This window comes from Podarcis melisellensis (genome assembly GCF_964234715.1).
Source record: "Podarcis melisellensis genome assembly, chromosome: 8".
Lineage (NCBI taxonomy): Eukaryota > Metazoa > Chordata > Lepidosauria > Squamata > Lacertidae > Podarcis > Podarcis melisellensis.
In genome coordinates this window covers 45,564,782-45,589,105 of record NC_138540.1, presented here as the reverse complement: position 1 = coordinate 45,589,105, position 24,324 = coordinate 45,564,782, and the positions used below count along the sequence as shown (strand labels likewise).

The window sequence follows — 24,324 nt, the reverse complement described above, 5'->3', positions numbered from 1 at the left end:
TGTTTAAAACTACACAAGTGATAAACTCCAAAACACCAGTTTCTTCATTTCTTGTAAGTCTTGGTGGTTTAGCTCAGGACACCAGATGAATTTGCTCACACTGTGCTCCAGATCAGAGTTCTTCCTCCATGTCCCCTTACTATCAGAAGTTTAGTTGAATGGGACATTACTCATGACCTTTATAGGCACCCAATTTGTGACATTTCATTTCCCGGCAAGCCCAATTGACTCCTTCCTTAATACTTTGCCAATGAATTGTAAATAATATTTTATTTGGCCAAGCCTTCATTTGGACTTTTAAGAATTCTCTGAAGTAAGTCTATCTTTAGCATGCTGTATACATGTTTTATTTCATTTATTGTATTTTGTTTTTGAAATCGTATGCCACTTTGGAAACTTATTTGGGCCAAAAGACAAAGTAAAAAACAACTGGATAAATAAAATGGGTGATGTTTGTTAGAAGCTAGTTCAGAGGTAGCCAATGTAGGCCAAAACAACTGGAGTGTACCACAACCCCCCTGGAGCCCAGTGGGTAAGGAGGATGGGAGTCCATAACATCTGGGGGGCTCCATGTTGGCTATCCCTGGGGTAGTTCATTCTGTTGCTCTGGTGTGATGTCCTGAATAACTTAATCAGCACTACATAATGGGCCCATGTTTATTTGCCCTCTGTTCAAAAAGCAATAGACACAATAAGCTTCTGAGTGGTTTCTCTCCCCACTCTCATTACGGTATATCTAGCTTCACAATGTGAGACATACTAATCAGCAAATCAATCACCAATTCAGTCTACTCATCTTGTCTTTTCATCCTTCAGACACATTTAAAAAAAAATCTTGAATGCTGCATGCCTTAAACTTAAATGTGATTTCAGCCATCTGTTTGTTTGTTTTAAAAAGAACAATTTCAAAATACAACATTCTGCTCTGGGGAAAGGGAGTGAGGTTTGTGATGTCCCAGTTCCTGCCACTCAGTCCAATAAGTAGAAGAAATAGGATCACAGCAAAAATCCCCCAACAAGCTGATGTCAAAGCACCAAAAAGGGCTTAATAAAAATGTAAATGTTGTATACAGGAAAAGTTACCTATATGAAAACCACAGTACTTTATATTTTGTATCTAAACAGTAAACAGAGACCCTTTGTGTGTGATCTTGTATAAATGCACATGGTCCATCATTATGTATGTTAGGGCTCAGGCTTCTTTTGAAATGCACATCTTTTAGACTGAACAAGCTGATTCTCTCCTTACTTCATCAGGGTTTCAAAGAAAACTGCATTGTAATGCTTGTGATTTGTCGTGAGTGCTGCTACAATCCTGTTTACTAACAGCATTTCAAGCTACAAAGCTTAACGCTCACCACCCAAACTACTGGTATGTCATTATCCCCACCCTTTTTTGTCACCACCATCAAAATTGTTTGGGTCTTAGGCCCCAGGCTGGTGGTTAGTCCCCCCCACCCATCCCAGCTTTGTAAGAAGCAGTGAATTAACTCATGGAACAAACTGGCAGATTGTCACAATGGCTCAGCCATTAGTCCGCTCCAAAATGGCAGTTATTGTGCACTGCAAGGCAGCCATACAAACAAATTATTGTATATAAAGGTCAAAACATCCTTTGCCTCAAACCACAATTTGAGAACTGCCCTGCTTAGTAAAAATGAGCAACTCAACACTGGTAAAGCAGTCTTGGTTGGTGTTTATTGAAGCCATTAATTAAAGAACATGTCCTCATTTTTGCCAGCACTAGAAAGCAAGATTCCACATGACTGCACCTGGTTAAAGCCATACAACTGGACTAAGGGTTGTGTTGGATACATCTGCAGTCCTCATTGGAAGTTAAAAACATCAATAAACTTAGTCATATAGGAGAGTGAACTTTCATTTACAGCATGGATATGGTTAAGTTCAGTCACTTTCAATGTAGTTAAATTAAATAAAATACAACAAGTTCTGTTCAGTTTAAACAAGTTTTAAAATGCCAATAAAAAGTGCAAACTTTAAAAAAAAATCAAGCAGCATAAACATAGCATTTTGATGGAGGGCCAATCCTTAATCCTTTATATTTGCCTTCTCTCTTCAAGTTGAATAGATTATTACTTTAAGTTTTAAACATGAACAGTAGATGCAATCAATATACCGTATATAAATATAGCCATGTAATAATTTTAACAGTCTACCATACAAGTGTATCCTGAAAAATAAAGTTAATTGTATTTTTAAAATGTAAAGGCTTTTGCAGTTTGGCCTTTGGTTCCAATGCTTAAGAACACCAGAAAAGACAACTGTGCAGCTTTCCAAAGTTGCTAGACTTTGGCAACCAAAAAACACTACATTACTTACAGCTTTCTTCCTTTGAGAAACTAGGAGCATTCACTTGCAGAGTTTCCTTAAGCACTATCCGAGTAGAGGTGGGAAATCAACTTCTGTTTGGATCCAAGCACTCTTTTGCACAACTGGAAAGTGGTATGTTACTGGCTTTTGCTCATTTGCAGCAGTTCTAACATTCATTTTATGAAAATGAAGAAACAAAAACAACAAAAACCCCAGTAGCCACTTGTACACATTGTTGATATACAAAGTGAATTATCTGCATAAATGACAAAACATGAACAGAAAGAGGCAGTTGTGTACTGAAGGCTTGCATTGGAACCCCATACCATCACAAAACACTTGCTTGTCCAACATACTTGTTTCCAATATGTTATGCTTTATCTCTAGGCAGCCAAAATCAGCTCTAGACTGGCCAGCCAATCATAAGGCTGGTTCTATGCCTTTTGCACATGTGGCAAGGAGATTGAGACAGTGGTAAATTTCCCTGTGCTAGAACCCAGCATGAACTTAACCATCCCAACACGCCATGCACTTATGCATGGCATAAAATGTGCAGCTGCCTAACGGTATAATAAGCTGCACGCCACGAGGACAGGATGCAAGTCACATCTGCTAGAGTGGCCACAGTTTTCTTTAACATACATCTGGCAAATCATATGCCAGCAGAACCACACACCAAATTGCCCCAACCAAAAACTCGTCAATTTAAGATACAGGCAACTGTGGATGTAACAGGTTCTGAAATTATAAAAATGTAAAAAAAAAGGGAAGGAAAATAACAACACATAACTGGCACAAGTAAACATGCTTTTAAGTTAATGCAAGTAAATACTCTTAGCTTTCTAGGTAGTGTTAGACAGACTTACAAAAACAAAGAGACGGCCTCTTGATGTAACACAGGGTTTGAAATTACATCCAGTACTGTGTTAGTGGTCAATTCATTCTGTATATTTAACAATATATATATGTATGTATATATAAATATTAGGGGTGTTCTATTCAGAAACAAGATTCAGCATAACACACAAATTCTTATCAATAAAAAGTAAACTCTGCATAATTCATACGGTGGTTTTTTCCCTTCTGTGTGTTGATTACAAAGATGTTTAGTACTATAATGCAAGGTAGTGTTTCTTTTTTAAATATATTGTACAGAAACTCAAAAGTGCCATTTCAGTTAACTGTGGGAGTCTTTCATAGCTCAAGCTGGCCATGGGTAATTATTTGAGTAGCAATGAGGGACAACTGTAAGATTCCTTTCCACATTTAAAAGGCTACACTAAAGGGCTATAATTAAGTCATTAGTTTCTATGTTTTAACAATGTAAACCTACAAACACTTGTAATTTACTGCGAAGTGGAACAAAATTTTTGGGAGCCTATAAGAAAATTATTACAGGTTTCACAAACCTTAAGGCAGGACTGAGTTTTCAGCTACTAAAATAAAGATTTGTATTTCATAACACATTTCATCATGGGAAAGTGATATGTCACTCATTGCTCTTAACAGGCCATGTGATTGGCATTTAGAAAAGGGAAAAAAACCCAAGGCAGAAGCTATGAGAAAACAGGATTCAAAATTAAACATTACTATAAAAAGTTACTGAGTTATTCAAAGTAAAGTCAAACAAACAAACAAAGACTGTTTGTACTACAGTGCACAAGAGGTTCAAGCACCTTCCAAAAGACATCAGTCACTGTGCCAGGCACTTGGTCTAAACAAGCTTCTCCCTGTGTCAGCTGTGACAAAAAGGGCACCCACCACATTTCATGTAGCTTCTTGTTAAAACAAAAAAACAAAAATGCAATTTATAAGAAGAAAAATTCCCATGATACTCAGCATATAAGCTTTGGACACTTTCCAATTGTAAAGGCTTTTGTTTTTAAAACATGATTATCTGATCTCTATTCAACACAGGATGTATTAACACTGCTTTTCTCCAGTCTGTCCAACATACTTTTCACTTCTGAGCCAGATCTTGCACTTATTTTAAATGCAGCATCTTACACTCTCTTCATCTAACCATCACTCTACTACACCAGATTCTCCAAGTATAAATATGTTTTGAATGGCCAACTCCAGTATACTTGGAAAAGGGGACTTCATTAATCCTTAGTGCCAGCAGCCACTGGTGGCTTTTCAACAGGAATCCCGCATCTCACTTCTCTGTGCTCTTCCCTAGGAATTGCAGCTGCACCTTGTTTGCCACCCAAATCAAGAGAATTGCCCTATTTATATTCTAAAATGGTTATCTTAAAACAGAGGAATTTTATATGCAAATCTTCCTGAATGTGCACTTGATACTGGGACAAGCCAATGAAGGTTAAATTTCATTTCCCCCTGCCCCAAGAAAAACTTATAGCATCTGCCATAGCAGAGAACTCCTGGTCTTATCAGATCAATGTACATAGTTATTTGGTCATTTACATATGCAGGTTCAAGCATTAATCAAGCTTCGTTCTCTGTCGGAGAGGAGTTGGTCGTTACCATAGAGTCTGGTTTGCGAGTCATTCTATCCAGTTCTTCTTGGACATTCGTCAAAACCGTTTTTTGACCTAAAGAAAAATTGAGGTTACTATTTCAGCCAAAGCACTCAAATAATAAGAGAGTTGCAAATATGCTTTCTATGTTGTCGTGGAAGATTCTAGAATCACAACAATAAACAGAAAGCAAGGTGTGGATAACGTAGACTGGGAACGGCTTATTTCTCTGTGAGACACAACTCTAGGTTCATTTATTTATTAAAATATTTGGCTATGACATTAGCCAACCATCCATGGATTTCAGTATGTTCTATGCAGAGTAAGTTAATATGAAAAAAATATTAATGCTTTTAGAAGCATAGGTAGCTTCCTTATACTGAACAATCTGAGTATTGTCTACACTGACTCGCAGCAGCCCTTCGGGGTTTCAGACAGGTGACATTCCCAGGCCTACCTGAAGATGCTACAGATTGAACATAAGATCTTCTGCATGCAAAGCAGATGTTCTACCACTGAGCTAGGGCCCCTCCAGTGCTGCATTAGGCTTCAGACAGTACCTGATTTTTTGGCTGTGGTCTGCACTCCTCCGGCACCAGGACTCCCAGGAGAGCCAGTCTTTTTACTCAAGAGACTGTTGAAGAAGCTGGCTAGCACACCTTCACTTGCAGCATTATCTAATTAAAAGGAGGTGAGAAAAGTTTAAAAACACAGGACTGTGGCAGATTAACAATCCTTTATGTTCAAAATATACGAAAGGCATAAAATGATGGGTGGGAGGGAAACGAATGTTACAAAGAATGTAATTCCTAACTGGCATATCAACCCATTCCCTTTTCAAAGAGGTCTATACAAAAAATTAAACATATTAAAATACAGTGGTACCTCAGGTTACAGATTCTTCAGGTTATAGACTCTGCTAACCCAGAAATAGTACCTTGGGTTAAGAACTTTGTTTCAGGATGAGAACAGAAATCGCGCCGCGGCAGCACGGCGGCAGCGGGAGGCCCCATTAATCATCTGGTTAAGAACAGACCTCCAGAACAAATTAAGTTCTTAACCCGAGGTACCACTGTATATTGTCTTATATTTTATTCCTGCTTCCCAATTTACTGGCTCTTCTAGCAAAACTGGTCATCACTTCCATTCAGAAATAAAACTGTCTTCCTTGTTGGGTCCTAAACTGTGGCAATAATATATTAAATCCCATTACTTTAATAGTCAACGAAATCTGAATTTTTCTGCTATAATTATATTATTATTATAGGAGATTATTATAGTTATATTATTAAACTATGGATGCAAGTATTGTTCATAATTCTCTCCATCCCTGATAACTTAAAAAACATTTTAAAGCCCCAACAGCTGCCCACTGAGTATGCCACATGAATATTTGATTTTATCACTAAATTAGTATCTGCCTTTCATCTAACAAGCTCAGTGTTCCAAGAAAAGATTACAAACAAAATAGGTTGTTTGAGTTGCAGTGCATACTTTTAATTGTTGGATCTGGCTTCTTAACAGATGCTATTGGCGAGGCACTGGGGACAGTGACAGGGCCTGCCCTGCCCTGGGGTCTTGGTGATCCGGAAGGCCCTCGTGCAGGAGATTCCTGGACAATCACAAATTGCAACAATGCAATTAACAATAAAGGAAAAAAGGAAAAAAATGCAACTGCTAAAGTGTACTCCAGCACTTCTTTGCTCAGAGATTCCCAAATTACACCAGTGAACTTCTCCAGATTAAAGAGAATTGAGGAAGCAACAGCAATTTATATTTTCTCCAAAAAAAAAAAAGTAGCAGCTCTCTGCAATTTAAAAGTAAAATTTCAATTGCAAATCTAATTGCATAAATTACTTTATGTTTGGGTTTAGTGAAATATAAGGAAAACTGCTATCAGTTAAATTTTAGAGCTTCCACTATTTTTGAGTGATACTGGCTGCGTTCAGACATAACATTAATCCACAGAGTGTGCTTTGTTTAAAATATGACTAGTTTACCTGTGCATGCAGCTTGAGCACTCCCACTCTGCTCCTCCCTTCCTCTGCTTCCTGATCATGGCTAGTTTGGAGAGAAATAAACCACGAGCACTGCCTCACACATAACACTAAGCCTGCTGTTTCATAGTTTGCTTCCCTACTCAACTAAGGGTGAAGTGGGAGAGCTTTAACTGCACACACCAACACACAGCTCATGCACAGTTAAACAAAGCATTCTTAAAATGAACTGTAACTGTACCCCAGAGCTTACTGTTACATCCCAATGCAGCCTACTAAGTTCTCAGAATGGGTTCCCCCTGCAGTGTGTTTTATTTCTTTCTTGCCTTTCTCTTTTTAAATGTTCAATCTCTTTACATATACGCAGCAGACGATGTTCTCCTCCCACTTTATTTAGTAGCTTGTGCTTCCCTAGTCAACTGCCCATATATCATTTTGAGAACTCTGGAGTTTGCTGTAGAAGTTGCATGTTTTCAATGATACCCCATTTATCACTGTAAAAAGTTTGTCAATTTCAAGTATCAGTTTTTGGGTATACCTTAGCACAGATTTGTAAATGTATTCAACTGGTAAAATGATCTATTCACATAGTGTAACAGAATAGCAAAACACCTTCAGTTGCTTGGGATACTTTTTAAAATGTTATGCATAAACTGCATGCAATATTCCAAAAAGATACTAAGCAAGCATTGTAGTAAGGTTTGTTAATTTCAATCATTCAGGCTATGGGGCTCATGCTTACATTTTAAACTACTAATTAAAGGGTAAAGGTAAACGGACCCCTGACCGTTAGGTCCAGTCGCGGACGACTCTGGGTTTGTGGTGCTCATCTTGCTTTATTGGCCGAGGGAGCCAGTGTACAGCTTGTGGGTCATGACTAAGCCACTTCTGGTGAACCAGAGCAGTGCACGGACATGCCGTTTACCTTCCCACCGGAGCGGTACCTATTCATCTACTTGCACTTTGACGTGCTTTCGAACTGCTAGGTTGGCAGGAGCAGGGACTGAGCAACGGGAGCTCACCCTGTCGCGGGGATTTGAACTGCCAACCTTTCGATCAGCAAGCCCTAGGCACTGTGGTTTAGCCCACAGCGTCAACTGTGTTACATTTTAAACTACAAATTACTTTCTTACAAACACATACTTACAGAAGCTCTTGTAGGTGTGGCTGGCTGCTTGGCAAGGTGAGACTGAAAAAGAACAAAGAGCTCTTAAATATACTAGGGGGAAATGTCCCAAAATTTAAAAACATGTGGCAATGATGCTATCTTGTGAACTTGAGCTTAACCTTACTCAATGTGATTCTGACACTTTTACAAAGTTATTCCCAAATGATATCACTAGAGGGCACCAGAATTAAACAGGAAAAGAGGTAGGATTCTGCAGTAGTTGCATTACATAATAAGTGGGGGTTAAGTTACAAGAGTCACGTTTATGCAAAAATGAAACTGTTGACATATGCTTCTCAAGATGCTATGGAATTCCTCGTGCTGTTGTTAAATGCTTCATGTGATAAAGTTGAGTCGTATCTTATACACATTTAACATGCAAATTCAGCTCAGCTGCAGTCCATTTCAGCCTTTTTCTTCTGCCAGCATCTCCCTCTGTCTCCCTCCTCCTCTCTTCTGCTGGCTTCTACCAGTCACTTGCCTGGAGGAGTCAGGGGAGGCAGTGGAGACATGGGAGAGGCCTCCCCAAGAGATTTCCTCCCCACCTGCCAGCAAAGGAAAAGTAATTCTGGCTATATGTTATTTTCTTACCTGCTGCTTCATAAGAAACACTTGTTCATCTTCCGCTGCAAGTTCTTTATCATGAACTAACTGATGAGAAGAGGAATAAAACACAGAAAACTTCATTATAAACAAAAAATGGCTGCACAAATTATAAGGGGGGGCATTACCATGAAAGGTGTATATATAGTAAATTATCCCTTCAGTGTCCTAATAATCTGGGATAATTCCTGCTCTCTGCTGTCTGACACAAGTTATGTAGTAGACGTGTGTGTGTGTGTGTGTGTGTGTGTGTGTGTGTGTGTGTGTGTTTGTGTTCTTACATGCATGCAACTCCAGTGAGGGAATCCTGCAGCAGGCACAGCCGGAGAGATTATCTTCCTAGCAGCTAAAATTTAGTACCACAGCTGCTATGCCAACATTCCCACACTTAGAGCCCCCTCAATGTTTTGTGACTCCAGTTCCCATCAGCCGCAGCCGACATGGTCAATGGTCAGTTGGTGGGAGCTTTAGTATGAAAGATCTAGAAAGCACCATGTTGGGAAGGCTGTACGAGCCATGGAAGCTACAGGAAGACAGCGAGCATGTGGAAGCTTCTGGACACAACAACTCCTTGCAATTCTTTCTGACTCCTTTCTTGCTTGGCTGGTTTCAGAAGGGGGGGGAGAAGTACCCCAATTAGTATTCAATTCTTGTTGGATTAGTACCCTAAATCCATTAGGTCCTTAAACACATGGCAGCAGTAGTAGGCTGTTTGTTGGTTAAAGAGAGGATTTCCAACTTGGAGGGCTTGAAGACAGATTCAGTATATATATATAGAGTCTGTGACCTGGCCTCCTCTTGTGCATCATTATTTTTTAAATGTGTATCAATAACATTCCCTAGGCAGTTTACAAAATTTAAAAGGCAGGGTGGTATTCAACTAACTCATCCTCAGAGCAGACCCCCTGCAAACTGTAGACTTGGAAGTCAATTAATTTAAAAGAAGCTACTCCAAGTACGAACAACATATTTTAAAATATGTTGCTTTAAACATTAAGATTAATAAAAATCCAGGACCAGCTGTTCTGCCAACAACTCCATGGGAAATTATGATTTAGACAGAGCTGATCTACTGGAAGAGTTTGAGCCTATGCATTGGGGGGGGGGTTTCAGACTACAGGTCACATGCTAAATTTCCTATCATCCTGATTCAATTTCACATATTGTAACACAACCCCAAATACACTGCATACATACACCAAATACACAGCAAGCAGTCTACAGCTAAAGCTTGCACCAGGATGTATTTAGAACTACATTAATCAATTTTCTTCTACTCATAGTACATTGGATCCAAGCCACTATTCTTTTGTCATATGGAAATGCAATGTACTACATTTTGTCAGGGATTGAGAGCTGTGTTTTGTTTGCTTTTGAAACCTTTTGCATTAGTCCAATCAGACTTCAGTACACCTGCCTCACTGCAGTCCCCAAAGAGTTACAAAAGTAAAAGGAATACTGTAGGCTAGGCAAAAAAATGAGGGTGGCAGTTTATAAAGTCAAATTATTGGCTTAGCATTCTTACCATGGCTCAGGATACTGAATTCAATGTAGTGGTCACTTACAGCCCTGCACACTTGATAAAGTAAAATATAATTCAATGGTGCTTACCTTTCTTACAGGAGGTTTTACAATGAAGTCTTCATATGGATCTTCTGGTTTCACTGTTGTGAAGTTTTCATGTAGAATTGAAATTTTCTTTTCATTGTCCCAGCCAGCAGGTCTAGCAAGAGAAAGGATTCATGTCAGCACATCAGCACATCCTCTTTTTCAGAAGTACAGCATAATGGTGACTGGCACAGGTACATTTTGAAAATATTTGTTTAGCTTGCCTTTTCGCATTTGAGAAAAATACAGAAAAAGTGTTATTACACTGTTGTACATTAAACGGGACATTCTTCATTCTCCCACAAAGCAAAACTGTCCTCAATGAAGTAAGAAGTATAATGCTAATTCACATTACTGTGAAATGCAGGAAACCAAAAGAGACCAATTCCCTGGATCACCTTACAGTCAACTGCAAGCACTACAGAACATCTGGGTGCACTGGCAAGCACACACTCAGCAGGAAGATGGAGCCAATCCTGGCTCTAAGTGTACCTGCATTGATCACATTTATACTTTTAAAACTGTGCTGTGTGAAGTGACCTTACAACTGAAGAACTGCACCTATGCCTAGAAGCAAGGATGAATCTGGTGCAACCTGCCACAAAACCATCACCCCTTTCCTTATGATCAGTTGTAATCAGGTGAGCCCTCAACTCCTTGGGGAGGAAGGAGACAGAAATATAACACACAAATGAATGTATGGTTTGTGTTGGAAGTGGCCTTTATATTGGCCAAATATCCCAAAGAGAATGTTATGTGGAGTCGTATTAACTTAATTTTTCCTGAGCAGCACTACTATCCTTGCATGACACAACTGTGGCAAAAGACACTCAGGGGTGGAGAAGCACCAGAGCAGCTTATTCCACTTCACGGTGGCAATGGGAAGGGGAGACACTTGTCTCCTTGCAGAAACAACAGCAACTCCACATCAGATAATATAACCTGGTGCTTCAGAAAAGCAGTTCTAAAGTTCAGGCAGTAAGTATGCAATCTTGAGTGTTCTTATTGGAAAGGAACTTCCATTAAATCAACGTAGACTGACTTCTGGCTAGCATGATTAAGAGTTGTATATATATTGTGCTATCTTATTTATGTTTAATCTACTACAGTGTCTCCTTTTCATCCATCAGCCCCCCCCCTCATCTTATTCTCAAATTAAAGGGGATTTTCAAGTCTTAGTGTAAATGTACAAGAAATTGCTCTTCTACTTACATGAAAACTGCATCCTTTTCTACCACTAAGGCAGGTGCGATAAAATGAAAGCCATATGTTTTATGTACAATGTACTTATATAACAAATCAAGATTCTTTTCCTCTTTAACTGATGAATAGATCAAGGCTGCACCATCTATTAATTTGCATTAAGGAAAACTTTGAAAATGTTATTAAGATCAATTGAAATTAATCTGCTAAATTTGCATTTTATGTTTTTTAAACAGAGCAAAGTTTCCAGAAATGAAATACTTGAAATACTGTAATGGGATGGGCCCTATGTGCAATTCCTTAACATGAAATGGGCTGTACATTTCAGTGTCTAATGAAATACAAAGGGAACAGAGAGCTTGAAAGTAAAAAAATTAAGGTGGCAACATGACTAAAAGCAATCTGCTAGGTTTAAACAGAAAGTGCCATTCCTAAGCGATCCACAGTATTTACTAATATATGTATATATCATATAATACGTGTATTAATTCCTACTTATAATTAACTAATGCAGCACAATTCTATGCATGTCTACTCAAAACCAAGACCCACCATGTTCAATGTAAATATGTAAAAATGGAGCAAGCATGGACATAGTGGGATTTAATTCTGAATAAACATGCAGAGAATTGCACTGTTAGTTGTAAAAATTTTTTAAAAAATATAAGATTGAGCAAATTGATCAGTCCTTAAAGGCTGCCAGGCTACTACTGAAAAATAAAGTGTGGAGATAAAGTGTTCGTCTTTACGTATGCAGTACAAAAAATGAAATATACAGGAAACAAATGATTTTTTTCAATAATGAGGGAAAAATAGACGCAGACCATACATTTGGGTTGAGATGATGGAATACTGAGCTTTATGTAAAGTGACAGCACTCAATATGGCACTGTTTTTTATTCCACTACTTATGCTCAAGTAAGAAAAAGATACATTGTAAGCAGAATCTACGAATGTGCGACTGAATGAAGTCAAAATGTTCTTCTCTGTAGTCAAGTTCCTTTTCTAATACACTCATTGCATCACACTGAAAAAGAAACACAAAGAAAAGTCTTAAGAATTCTAAAAGCCTGAAGTGGAAAATGTGTGCAGAAAATACACACTTTTGCATAAATTAGTGTTCAAAGCAAGCTTGGTTTGGGGTCATTAAGCAAAATACTTCAAAAGCCATCAGATATTGTATACCATCAAGTTTGGACAGACAAAATATCTTTTACTAAAATATCACAAAAGCACACATTTAAACTTCATAGACATCACATACTTTAAGACACCTTACTCCTCAGCTTTGAAACAAATTCAGAAAGGTATTTTAATTTGCATATTCATGCTTCAGAAGATAAAAGTTTACAACTATTGATCACACTTTAAAGTTTGGGGCTTTTCTGTGGTGCGTGTGTATAAGATTAGAAACTGATCTTCCATTCTCTGAATTTAACTGAGAGACATTTTACAGATTTGAAAATATGGATAATAACTAATAGAATAGAGAATCCTGAAGAAAGAAATGGACTGCACTCAATGCTCTTCCCAGACATACTAAAAATCCAAATGTTTTTACATAAACACACAAATACTGACAATTACACTCTTTTTTATGGGCAGTGACAAACACTCACAATGTATATCAGGATCACAAGAAACGCAAGAGGGCAATAAAACATATCATTAGCAATAACCAAAATACTTTCCAAGAATTGCCAGTAAACGAGAGCTCAAGCTTACCTTTGTACAAACTACTATCACAGGGATGCCGAGGTTGTGAGTCAGAACATTATCTCCAAGTGGTAGAATTACATTTTCATCATCTTGTCCTGATGGGCCTCTTCTCTGCGGTGACCCCTGATACCCATCTTCAGGTTCTACATATTCCTGAAAAGCCTTCACAACTATGATAAAAAAGAATAGTTTTACATGTAATTATAAAATACTGTGGGTGATATACAGCACTGGGTGAGGGTAATTTCTCATTCCTGCCCCTTCCACTTTGGAGGGTCCCTCAACCTTTTGGAACCTATCTGGTGGGCACACAGAGCCTGGAGACGAGGGGAGATAAGAGGGAATTCTCTTTGCTGCCAAGCACCACTTGAAAACCACGCTTTAAAGTTATGCATAGGGGAATATGTTTTGAGGTTAAGCAAAATGTGGAGGTCCAGTAAAACTATTTATTGTTTTTTAAGCTGCCCTTCATCCTTTTGGATACCAGGGAAGTTTGCAAAAGAATCAAACAAAAATACAGAAGAGTTACTAAAAGATTAAAATGTCTAAAAGAAATTACACTCATAAACAAAATCAATACAGAAGAAGCAACATATCAATTGTGAGATTCCAAACAATGTTTACCTCTCAGAGGAGAAGATGAGCCTTCAATTGACCAGCTAACTGACCAGGAGGGACTAGTTAACAACATGCAAAAAACCCGGGATCCTGGTCTATGGTTCCCAAAGAAGCCAAGGTGCTTTTAAAAAGGTCTGAAGTTAGCATACAAATCCTGACTTGTTTGGAAGAAACAAACCAGGATTCCTCCCAGGTTCCCACATCACAACGGGCTAGCAGTTCCTGGTTAGTTTTACCCACCTGCACAAAGGGTGGGGGAAGTGAACCAGCTGGATGCACCAGCATGCTGGTCACTCACAGTAAGCCAGGATAAGCCAGGAATCCTGGCTTATTGTGAAATGCAGATGCAGCCTTTAACTTGCAAGTTTTCTTTTTAGCATAAAGCAACACTGTCTCCCTGCATAAAGTATTAGTCATTACTGTAATGAGTTTTAATTCAGCATTCAGAGACCATTTGTGTACATCTTGGTTTGAAACTTCAACACTGCACCATTTCAGAAAAAAATTAGCAGACTTTGAAATGGTATTCCATTAAACATGTTATCACTAATTAGTAGATGAACCTTGGCAACTCATCCAACAGGCCCCACAAGCAGAAGTGAGGTAGGCATGTGCTGGAATGCCTTGTGGCACTGACGCTGCTGCTGCTCTCTTTCCTTAACCCACAGGGGAGGTAATCAGAGCAAGTAACAGTTAAAATCGTGGGCAAGAGTTAAGCACAGCTACTTCTCTTGGAGCAACATTTGCATTCCGCTGTTGTGGAAAACCAGGGAAGCCTGGTAGTGTGGACTGGAAGGGAGGGAGGCCTCTCAGACAAGAATTGTCCACTGGCAGCAGAGATGCATGTTAGAAATGAGGTGAGTGTCTGAGTCAAGGAAGGGCTGCAGCAATAGGATCCTTAGGCTGCCCTTAGTTGCTGCTTTAGGTATAATGATCCTTCTGTGGGGGAAAAGCACAGAATCAGCAATGCTCTGCCCTCTGCATTTTTCAGCAGTTTACTTGGCAGCTTCCATTTCAGCAAAGGAATGAACACCACAAAAACTGCATGAAATGTGACAATGGGGAGACACAGAAATGGCAATTTATTTTGCTGAAGCTCAGAAACAGGCATTGACTTTGGTCACAATAGGCATCATTGGCACATGACTTGCCTCATGAGACAGATATGGAGTGACGTAATCCCCAATACAAAATGTACTTCTTGGTAGGAAGAAAGAGATTATTTTACCCACTGAATTTGATAGGATCCTATTGGTTAAAAAAACTGCACAATACAGCTTTGACAGCCACCTTTTACATTGTCCCACTAGTTTAAAATGAGTGCACCGTTAATGTGCAAGTCTGCAAAAGCATCGGGAAATTCTTGTCAGGTTGCATTTCTTTACAAAGAAGCAAAGTGTCAGAAAACTTTGGGACAGACAATGAGAAACCATTTATTTCAATCAAACTTGCTATACTATGAATGAACTATATTTTCAGGAACATTACGGCATGGTGAAGAGAGGTTCTCCAAGTTCCAGTAATAAGTCCAACCCTGTGCAGTGGAAAAACATTCCGGCACTGTACACCTTATCAAGGGAATGTGCAATTAGATACCACTGTCTCCTATCCTGAACTATCATCTATTTAAATGACATTTCTATTGTGCACAAATTCTGCATAGGTATTTTCATGAGCACACTTTCCACCTCATTGCATTAATATATAAATACAGATTCAAGTTTTCAATATAGCAACCAACTATGCATACCTAAGGGCTCACACAATGAAGAATACTAAGTAGCAACTGTGGTTCTCCTTACAGTCTTTTTATGAACTTGGGGTATTATAACCTTGAAATTGATGCTATCAGTGACAGGAAAGCCAACACTACAGGATGTTTATTGGTTTCACAGTTGACTATCTTTAAATTATGCCTGTTTCTGGAATTCAGCAAACTGCCACTGTGCAGAAATGTTCCATACCTCACTCTGACTGTCCTCAAAACTTACGGGACTCCTGCATGCATTAACTGATGACCCATGATTACTCACATGTAAAAACCTCAAGTCATATTCTCTTAACTGCACTTCTCCCACCTCACAGGGGGTCTACCTTTGTTGACCAAGCATGACTGAAGCTGTACAACATGAATATATTTTAGTAGGGCTTGCACAGATAGACCATCAGAGTCTTCTAGATGTGGAGATACTTTAAGAACCAGACAAGTTCTATTATTTGCTATCAAACCCCCCCCCCCCCATGTATGTGTGCACATTGCTCTGAATTTAATAGTCATTATTACTTACTAGTTTATTGCTCTTAGGTACTCTCTTAAATTTTGCAATGGATTTTATTATTATTGTAAGCTGTTCTGATAGCCAGGTTTGGCTGGAAAATGGAGTAAAATAATAAACAATCTCCATGCTAACCAACCTTCTTGCCAGAGATTTCTAAATAATATTTAACAACATAAGCTCTTGATGATGTTAGCAAGTAATGAAGTCAGTTTCTTAAGCAGCCTTCAGTGTGTCTTGCTCCCCAAATATATGTTTTATCTATATTATTCCAAAGTCTCCACACCTTGTTCTGCAAGGATATGGAAAAGAAACTGTATTTGATTTGTTTACAAATCTCAGAGTTCTCACAATTCCAAACTCTGTACAGTGATACCTCAGGTTACAGACGCTTCAGGTTACAGACTCCGCTAACCCAGAAATAGTACGTCAGGTTAAGAACTTTGCTTCAGGATGAGAACAGAAATCGCATGGCGGCGGCGTGGCAGCAGTGGGAGGCCGCATTAGATAAAGTGGTACCTCAGGTTAAGAACAGTTTCAGGTTAAGAACGGACCTCCGGAATGAATTAAGTTCTTAACCCAAGGTACCACTGTAATAGGAATGACATTTTACAAGTCACATGTGCATTAAACAAGTCCAGAACATATGCCCACAGCCACAATGCTCACCGAACTATCTATATCGTTTCAATTCATGTGCAAAGCCTAGCTGAAAGGAAGACTCCCAAACATGAACTGCTGCCAGGGAGAATAAAGACAATGATGGGCTACACGACCACTGGTGAGTTACAATAAGGCAACTGCATATTAATTTAAAAGCGATCATCCCCGAAAGTTGTAGGGATACAAAATAAACTTTCAGTCTCGCATTACTTACATTGCTGTTCCATATCTCTCATTTCTTCAGGGGGGATTTTCAGCTTATCAATATGTTCACGCAATACACTTGCCCATTTCTGTAAGGATTCCATAACAGTCCATGGTCTAGACATATCTGCCACAAAAATGACAAGGGTCTCTTGCAGCGATTCTGCTGAAACAGCGAATTTCAAGAGCCCTTTATGGTACAAGTCCCCATCAAGAATCCAGACGTTACAACGGGTCTGATCTGAAAGGAAGGAGAGATGTCCTCATTAAGAAATCATTTTCCACAGTTATTATCAGCATTAGCATCACCACCTATATACTTGGCATTTTACAAAGAATGAGAAGACAAATCCTTAATCCCACAGGGACACCTATCTCAAATTTAACACAAGTGAGACAAAAAAGGAAGAGGAAGGAACTGGAACCAGGATCAAGCAAATAATAGTATATGTGTGTATTGCAGTCACACAATTTGGCTTAGCTACAATGGATATTAGGACTAAGGGTTACTCCACAGCAGTGATGGGGAGCCTATGGCCCTTGAGATGCTGCTGGATTACAACTCCCATCATTCTAGATCACTGGCCATACTGGCACTGGCTGATGGGAAGTAGAGTCCAACAACATCTAGAGGCTCATGTGTTCCCCACGACTGTTCCAAAGGCTTCACAGAAAAAGTGGTTTTTTTAAAGGAGGGATTTGAAAATAAAGGAAGGACATGTCTAGACAGAAAGAGAGGAAGATCAAGGTCATTTCAGGGAGCAGGAAACTTGATGTTGTTGGAGCTGACTGAGAAAGTCACAAATATGAGTATGCCAAGATATTAAGAGCAGAGAGATAAGAAGTGGATAGCCATGGAGGATTTTCAAGTGAGGACAAAAGTCTTGTGCAGTATCCAGGAGGGGATAAGAAGTGTAGGGATTTAATGAAGGGTATCACATGGCTAGAGCAAAAACAGAGGTGAATCATTTTGGGAGCATTTTTCAACATATAAAGAACAAATGGATTAAATCACAGCTGCAATTATTATTCTGGGTAGTGGTGCTCACCCTTTGGAATGCCCTTCCATCAGATGTTAAGGATACATAACATTTAGGAAACATCTGAAGGCAGCCCTGTATAGGGAAGCTTTTTAAGGTTTAATGTTTTACTATGTTTTAATATATGCTGTAAACCACCTAGAGTAGCTGGGGCAACCCAGTCAGAGGGCGGGGTACAAAATAATAATAATAATAATAATAATAATAATAATAATAACAACAACAACAACAACAACAACAACAACAACAACAACTATTACTACTACTACTATTACATATATTCACATGGGACTAAGCTCTGTTGAACACTGTTGAGACTTCATTCCATGTGAACATGCATAGTCAGAGGCTTTGAGAAGGCAGTAGAAAAATCAGCTGCCCTTTAGAAGAGGCCAGCCTTCAACTTTAAGCACAAGACATGCAAGTAAGGCAAATACATTACCATCTCTGTCTTCATCATGGATATTTAGGTACAGGTATTCCAGGCCTCTTCCTTTCTTCCCATGCTCTGCTCCTTGGATTTTAGTCATTAGTGTTGTTTTGCCCGAGCCATCATCACCTGCCAATAGGTTTAGAGGGCAGAAAACAAACATCAAGAAGCTCATCTCTTCCAGAAAATGATCAAGCCTCCGAGCTGAGAATTTAGTGGGCGCTGGAGAAACAACTCATTTATTCTGTTATAGGGTAGCAAAACAGCCCCATTACAGGAAAGAGAGACTCTCTTGGTTTCAGCATCACAATTCACATTCATAAGCTGAACTTACTCTTTCACTTACTCTACAAAAAGGTCACATTTGCATCTTTAATATTTTGAATGTATCTTCTTAAAGCTATTAACATGCACCACAAGCTCTTTTGTCAATACATTAGATCTAAGATATTTTGTCAGCACAAAAAAGATACAAGATCAACTTTAGCCTGGCTATTATTTTATTACTTGCTTCCAAATAGGCTGTGTACTAAATTAAACAGCTCATTTTGTTCTTCAGTTAAATTTGTCTTTAAAAAGTAATCCAGTGTCAGAATTCCCATAAGAATCTCCCACTATTACTCACTGATACTTACCAAAGACAAGAATATTTTTGCCTGTGGGTAATTTAGACCTGGATCGTGTGGCAACTTCACTCAGTATTGAGTGCCTGCATAAAACAAGTTCACTTATTAGTTTGTCTGAGACATAACACAAATCAAATGAAACAAAATAACTGTCAAAGGGCATTTCTGTGCAGGAAAGGTTTATGTATTTCAGGGGTGGAGAACCTCATGCTCAGGGGTCAAATGCAGCCCTCCACAGGCCCCTCTCTCTTGCCCTTGGAACTCTCTCCAGGCCTCCCACTATCCCCAAGCCACACTGTGACCAGTCCTGTTCAGCACCCTGCTCAAGTGCCTTTGCTTGGCTGAAACATGTCCTTGAACTGTGATAATACCTCTTGCTTGCCAGGATAGAACATGGAGACAGTCAGGGGTTGGATGTGCAAGTGTAGAAACCTCTGGCTTTTGCATGGCTGGAATTTAGCCTCTTGTACAAATGTAAGAGCTGTGTCCATTGGTTTACACACTTTTACCTCTGACCCTGCCCTGGCACAAAGACTATGGGCTGAAAGAAAACCCAGAAAACACCAACCTATCACTCACTAGGATCATCCGCTGACTTCCAAGTCAATTAAGTCAGGAGGAATGAGAAACCTGCTTCAGCCAAAGGGACCAAATCCCTCATGAGCGACCTTCCAGGTGCCATATTCCAGCAGTGGATGGGGCAAGAAGTAAGACAGAGTAAGAGATGTAACTTTTACCTTCGTACAGGCTACATTCCAGCCATGCAAAAGTCATAGGTTTCTGTTCACACACAGACACTTCTCCATCTTCCATCCAGGCAAGGAAACAGCATTATCACAGTTCAATAATACATTCCAGCCAGGCAAAAGTACTTGCAGAAGGTATGCTGCAGAGCCAGTGAAGGGTGTGGCCTGGAAGAGGGTAGGGCAGCCAGGAGAGAGTCCTGAGGGCCTAGAGGGGTTGCATGTCCCTTACCAAGTGAGCTTGCTTAGTGCTCCTGCATGTATACAGAGGGCCAAACAGAAATCACAATCCAGCTCCCGCAGCCATCCCTACATAGATACAGTTGTGTAGTACAAAAGGCAGGTGGGTGACATGGCCAGAGGTTTTGGATTATGTTCCCAGATTGTATAAAGGCTCTATGCTGTTGCCAACCTTTTTTTTAATAAAGCAACCATTAGATATGCATGCTTGTTCAGGAAATGTACAATGTACAAGGAAACTTTATTTAAATCAGTTATGTTATATGATTCTATGTAAGTTGTCTTCACTTAAAATTATGTATTATTTATTTCAATACAATCAGAAAGCTCAATCCATCAGTTTTGGCCTATAATAGAAAACTACCATGACTGGAACACTAAGTGTGATGAGTTATGTGCTGTTTTTGTCTATGCAGCACTGCAATGACACTTGGTAGCAAAGGTGTTTTTGGAAACCTGATCTCTCATGAAATTCTGCTACTCTGAAGACAGCTGATTCACTGCTGATTGCTCAAATGATAGTAGTATATTTTAAGTCCACTAATCTTGTTAGTTTTGCTTAATAAATGAATTTTTTAAAAAGCAAAAAAAATACCACTTGTTTAGTTTCCAGTTTCACTTTAGTTACTGTGGATGAAATTTCTGGTTTTTTCTGTTTTAAATAGATATACACATATATCTTCAAGAAAAGCAGAACTCACTGATAATGCTGTCTAATTCCACTATGCAGGGAGGGGGCAATGCTACTACCGTCAGATTCTTTATTACTACAACTAATGCTTTCCTTAAGTATTGAAACTCAGTAAAAAAAAATATTTCAAAAAAAGAGGGGGGAGAGAAATAGTACTACTGAGCACCACTATTCTGAAGGGAATTTTCAATGTATTCCTAATTGTGATATACTTCTAGCAATATGTCAGCAGACCTGTATCCACCAGAATGCAAACACAGACACTCATGGGTAACAGATGCTCAAATCCCTAGCCACTTAAACCTCATTAGCAATGTGCACATTAGCCTTTCCTTTATCCTCACTTTAAATTCTACTGAGTGGCTTTACTCAAATTCTAGATCTTCTCCTAGAGCACAGAAGTGGAGCTGGAAGAGACATTTTTAGGCCAGACTGCCAGGTTTGGCCAACTTCTACAAAACATGTAGGGTTTCAGTAGCAGCTGAAAAACAAGAGTAAGCATCTGTCCAAATAAATAAGACCATGTCATACTAAATCACTCAGATTGCACATATAAAACAAAACACAATAGCCCTATTAGTATTTGTTTGTATAGATCTGATATACTCTCTCTTGCTCAGGAGTACATCGTTATAATGCTACCTCCTTCACAATAGTAAAATTCCCCCAGGAGATAAATCAGTGGCATTGCTTTCAGATGCTCTCCACTGCAAGAGGCAAAATCAGAACCCATAATGCTTCAGTGGTCACAGACCGTATCTGATACTGGAAACAGCCTCTTTGTATATCACAATGTAACTATTACTACCTATTCCTATAAACTCCCAAGGGAAGTTACATAATACTGTTAAAAATATTGTGCATATGCCAACACCTGAGCATAAACAAGAATAAAGGGAGCATGAATTTCTGTAGTGTTTGCTGAGGGTCAGTTCTGCAACTTGATCTTGCAGTCCAACAAACATACACATTTATTTATAAAGCTATTTATAGACCACACCTCATACAAAATTCCAGAGCAGGTTACAACAAAATATACAAAAGAGCTAAGATACAACCAAAAAAATACAAAATAATCCTAGAAATGAAGACTGGATACAAAGGTGCTGCACAAGAGAAAACGCATGAAAAAAATAGTTGATCAATATAGGGTATTTTTTAATATAAATTAAGCTATTTTACAATGGGGCTACAGAATCTCAAATATATTCACAGGAAAAAATGATTTCATAATAATTTGGTTTAGTATTTGCACCTCTTTTTTCTATTAAAATTAAAGTCAAAGCTGCTTACAAAAAAAGATAATGCCATAATTGATTTCTCCAAGTTAAGAGCATTATGTCCACTTCTGGGCACTACACTTTTAAGAAGGATATTGACAAACTAGCATTAAGAGGATGACAACCTGGATGGTGAGAGGTCTGGAAACCAAGCTCTGTTTAGAATGGTTGAAAAGTATGTTTAGTTTGAAGAAGAGAAGGGGAAGTATAATACCAATCTCCAAATAGCTAAAGAGTTGTCACATAACAGATGGAGCTCTATTGCTCAAGAGAACAGGACCAGAATCAATGGAGGGAAAATGCAGGGAACAAAGATTTCGTCTAAATGCTAGCGTAATTTTCATATTGGCAATAGACAGTGGAACCGACTGTCACATGAGGAAGTGGGCTTTCCTAAGCTAGGCATATATAAAAAAACTGGACAGTCAATGTCAGGGGTGCTGTAGTTGCAAGATCCTGCACTAAGTGGGGAGGGCTCCTAGGTCTCTTCTAACTCTATAATTTAAAGAATTTTTATTTTTAATTTTACTGGCACTGCATTTTCAATCTACTCCATCTTCTAAAGCCGCCAAGATTTTATAACCCAGCCTATCAAGCAGGTGTCTGTGGGCAGTTCTGCAGCATTTGAAGAGTCCTTTGTCAGAGTGCTGTAGTTGATTCTACATTAAGCAGGTGTTTGGGCTAGATATCCTCCAAGGTCCCTTTCAATTCTATAGATCTACAATTGAAGAAAAGAAAGACCAGCACTAGATGCTTCAGAGTTCAGCCTGGCACAATATTCCTGGACAAAAGCTGTCAGGCTAGAACCACACGTTGGTTTAGATATTTTTCTCTGTTTAAATAGATGGGTCTGAGTGTAGGAATGTTGTTTTTAAATATACGAAGAGAGTAGGCTGGGTGAAAATACAAAGTGCATCCACTGCTCATCTAAACCACCATCACATGAACACTTGAGAAGTCAGCCCTGCTACGGCATGGGTTTCTGCTGCATTCACACTGAAAGTAATCATCAACAAAGCAACCCAGAGCCTGTCATTTTATCTCATTAGCTTTTTCAACAACCATGGCTGCCAGCTAGGTCAAGATTAGGGCTGCTGGCATCGCATTTTAAGTGGGCACAAGAGGGTAACGCTGCATTTTTGTTCCTGGGCCTCCATGGGGGGCGGGGAGATCCCTGCTGCATAATCCTTCGAGGGAAAGCGGGGGTGGGGTGGGGGACAGAGAAGAGATAATCCTACTTGAAAAGGGATGCTCTGGACCCCACCGACACGTAGCTTCTTGGCTTCGGTGCCTACAGGGCTCACATCTATGCACCTATGTAATTGCACAGCGAAAAAGAGACAGGGAGGGAGAAGCGACCCTTCCTACCCCAACCAGCCCTTCTTCCTCAAGGCTCATAACTGCACGAGGAGCCCCTCCCAACACTAGGCAGAGCCGGGCTTGAGCTGTCAAAGAGCCACTGGCGGGATCCTGGGGCCTCCAGGCAGACCCGGCGGAGCCCCGGCAACGGCTGCTCCCGGGAGCACGGAGGCTCCGAGCCCACCGCTGAAGCCCAGTTCCCGTCAGGACTGTGGAAGGCAGACAGAGCAACCGCTGCCCCTCCCTGGCCAATGCCAGGCCGGCAGCCAGGAGCCGCCAGGAGCCCAGGCCAGCCTAGCGCGCTTCCTCACCAAAGGCTCTGCCCTTCGTCCTCCTCGCTGGCGAACTCGGCGGCCACGGGCCCGTCCGGCCCCAGCAGCTTCTTCTCCGCCAGCACCGGCGCCATCTTGCCAACGGCAGCCACCACAAAGAGTGACCTCATCCGCCCAGGCCCCGCCGAGAGGACCCCGCCTTTCCCACGCGCAGCGCCGAGGACCCCGCGCGTCCTGCCCGGTGCCGAGTCGCCGCCACCCACTCAGGGCCCTTTCTCCGCACCCAACTCTCGTGGGCACGCTTCGCCGCCTCTAGCAGAGTCTTCTCCGTGGGGCCAAGTGGCAGCTTCAAGGTGGCGCTCCTGCCCGACGAGGGGACGGGAGCTTCGTTCTAGTCAGGCAGCGTCCTGGACTCCTAAGGAACGGTACCAGATTCTGGACGATGAGTTCAAGCTTTTTGGGGCCGCCGCCCAGTGTTTGTGCGGAACAGGGACCCCTAGCGGAGACGGAGAGCGGCGCAGACTCTGCCGGCTACGCCCAGGCTTCGTAAAAGAACGCGGCGCAATTGTCGAGGCAAAATTGATTGGAAAGCTTGCATGTTCACAAATTGTGTATCGCATCTACACTCATTAGTGGAGTATAGGGAGGGATGCTGTCACAGATGAGGGGTTGCCCCAAAGGTGCTGAAAACACCAGTTTCTGGAGAATAAGGGTGGGACGGTGCTTCTGCGCTAGTGGTGATGTTTGCAGGCTTTCCTTAGGCATCTGGTTGG

The 24,324-nt window shown here is 40.2% G+C and overlaps 1 protein-coding gene and 1 long non-coding RNA gene across 3 annotated transcripts; both read right to left on the bottom strand.

Moving 5' to 3' along the window:
- Positions 1 to 1,681: 1,681 nt before the first annotated feature.
- DYNC1LI2 (dynein cytoplasmic 1 light intermediate chain 2) lies at positions 1,682 to 23,748 on the bottom strand. Of its 2 annotated transcripts, none has more exons than XM_081920357.1 (13): positions 23,591 to 23,748; positions 18,976 to 19,049; positions 18,353 to 18,469; positions 16,881 to 17,111; positions 13,116 to 13,279; positions 12,324 to 12,417; positions 11,400 to 11,535; positions 10,191 to 10,302; positions 8,568 to 8,627; positions 7,956 to 7,997; positions 6,306 to 6,423; positions 5,372 to 5,488; positions 1,682 to 4,886 (listed from the first exon to the last, which is right to left on the bottom strand). In XM_081920357.1, the coding sequence occupies exons 1-13, from the start codon at positions 23,719 to 23,721 to the stop codon at positions 4,780 to 4,782; spliced, it is 1,503 nt and encodes a 500-aa protein (XP_081776483.1). In that variant the 5' UTR covers positions 23,722 to 23,748; the 3' UTR covers positions 1,682 to 4,779. The 2 variants fall into 2 exon arrangements, with proteins under 2 accessions (XP_081776483.1, XP_081776484.1); XM_081920358.1 differs by having other exon boundaries at positions 18,972 to 19,049; positions 23,591 to 23,607.
- LOC309375082 lies at positions 13,529 to 16,872 on the bottom strand. The gene is made up of 2 exons (XR_014170807.1): positions 16,592 to 16,872; positions 13,529 to 16,363 (listed from the first exon to the last, which is right to left on the bottom strand). It is a non-coding gene; the product is annotated as an uncharacterized lncRNA (long non-coding RNA).
- Positions 23,749 to 24,324: the final 576 nt, after the last annotated feature.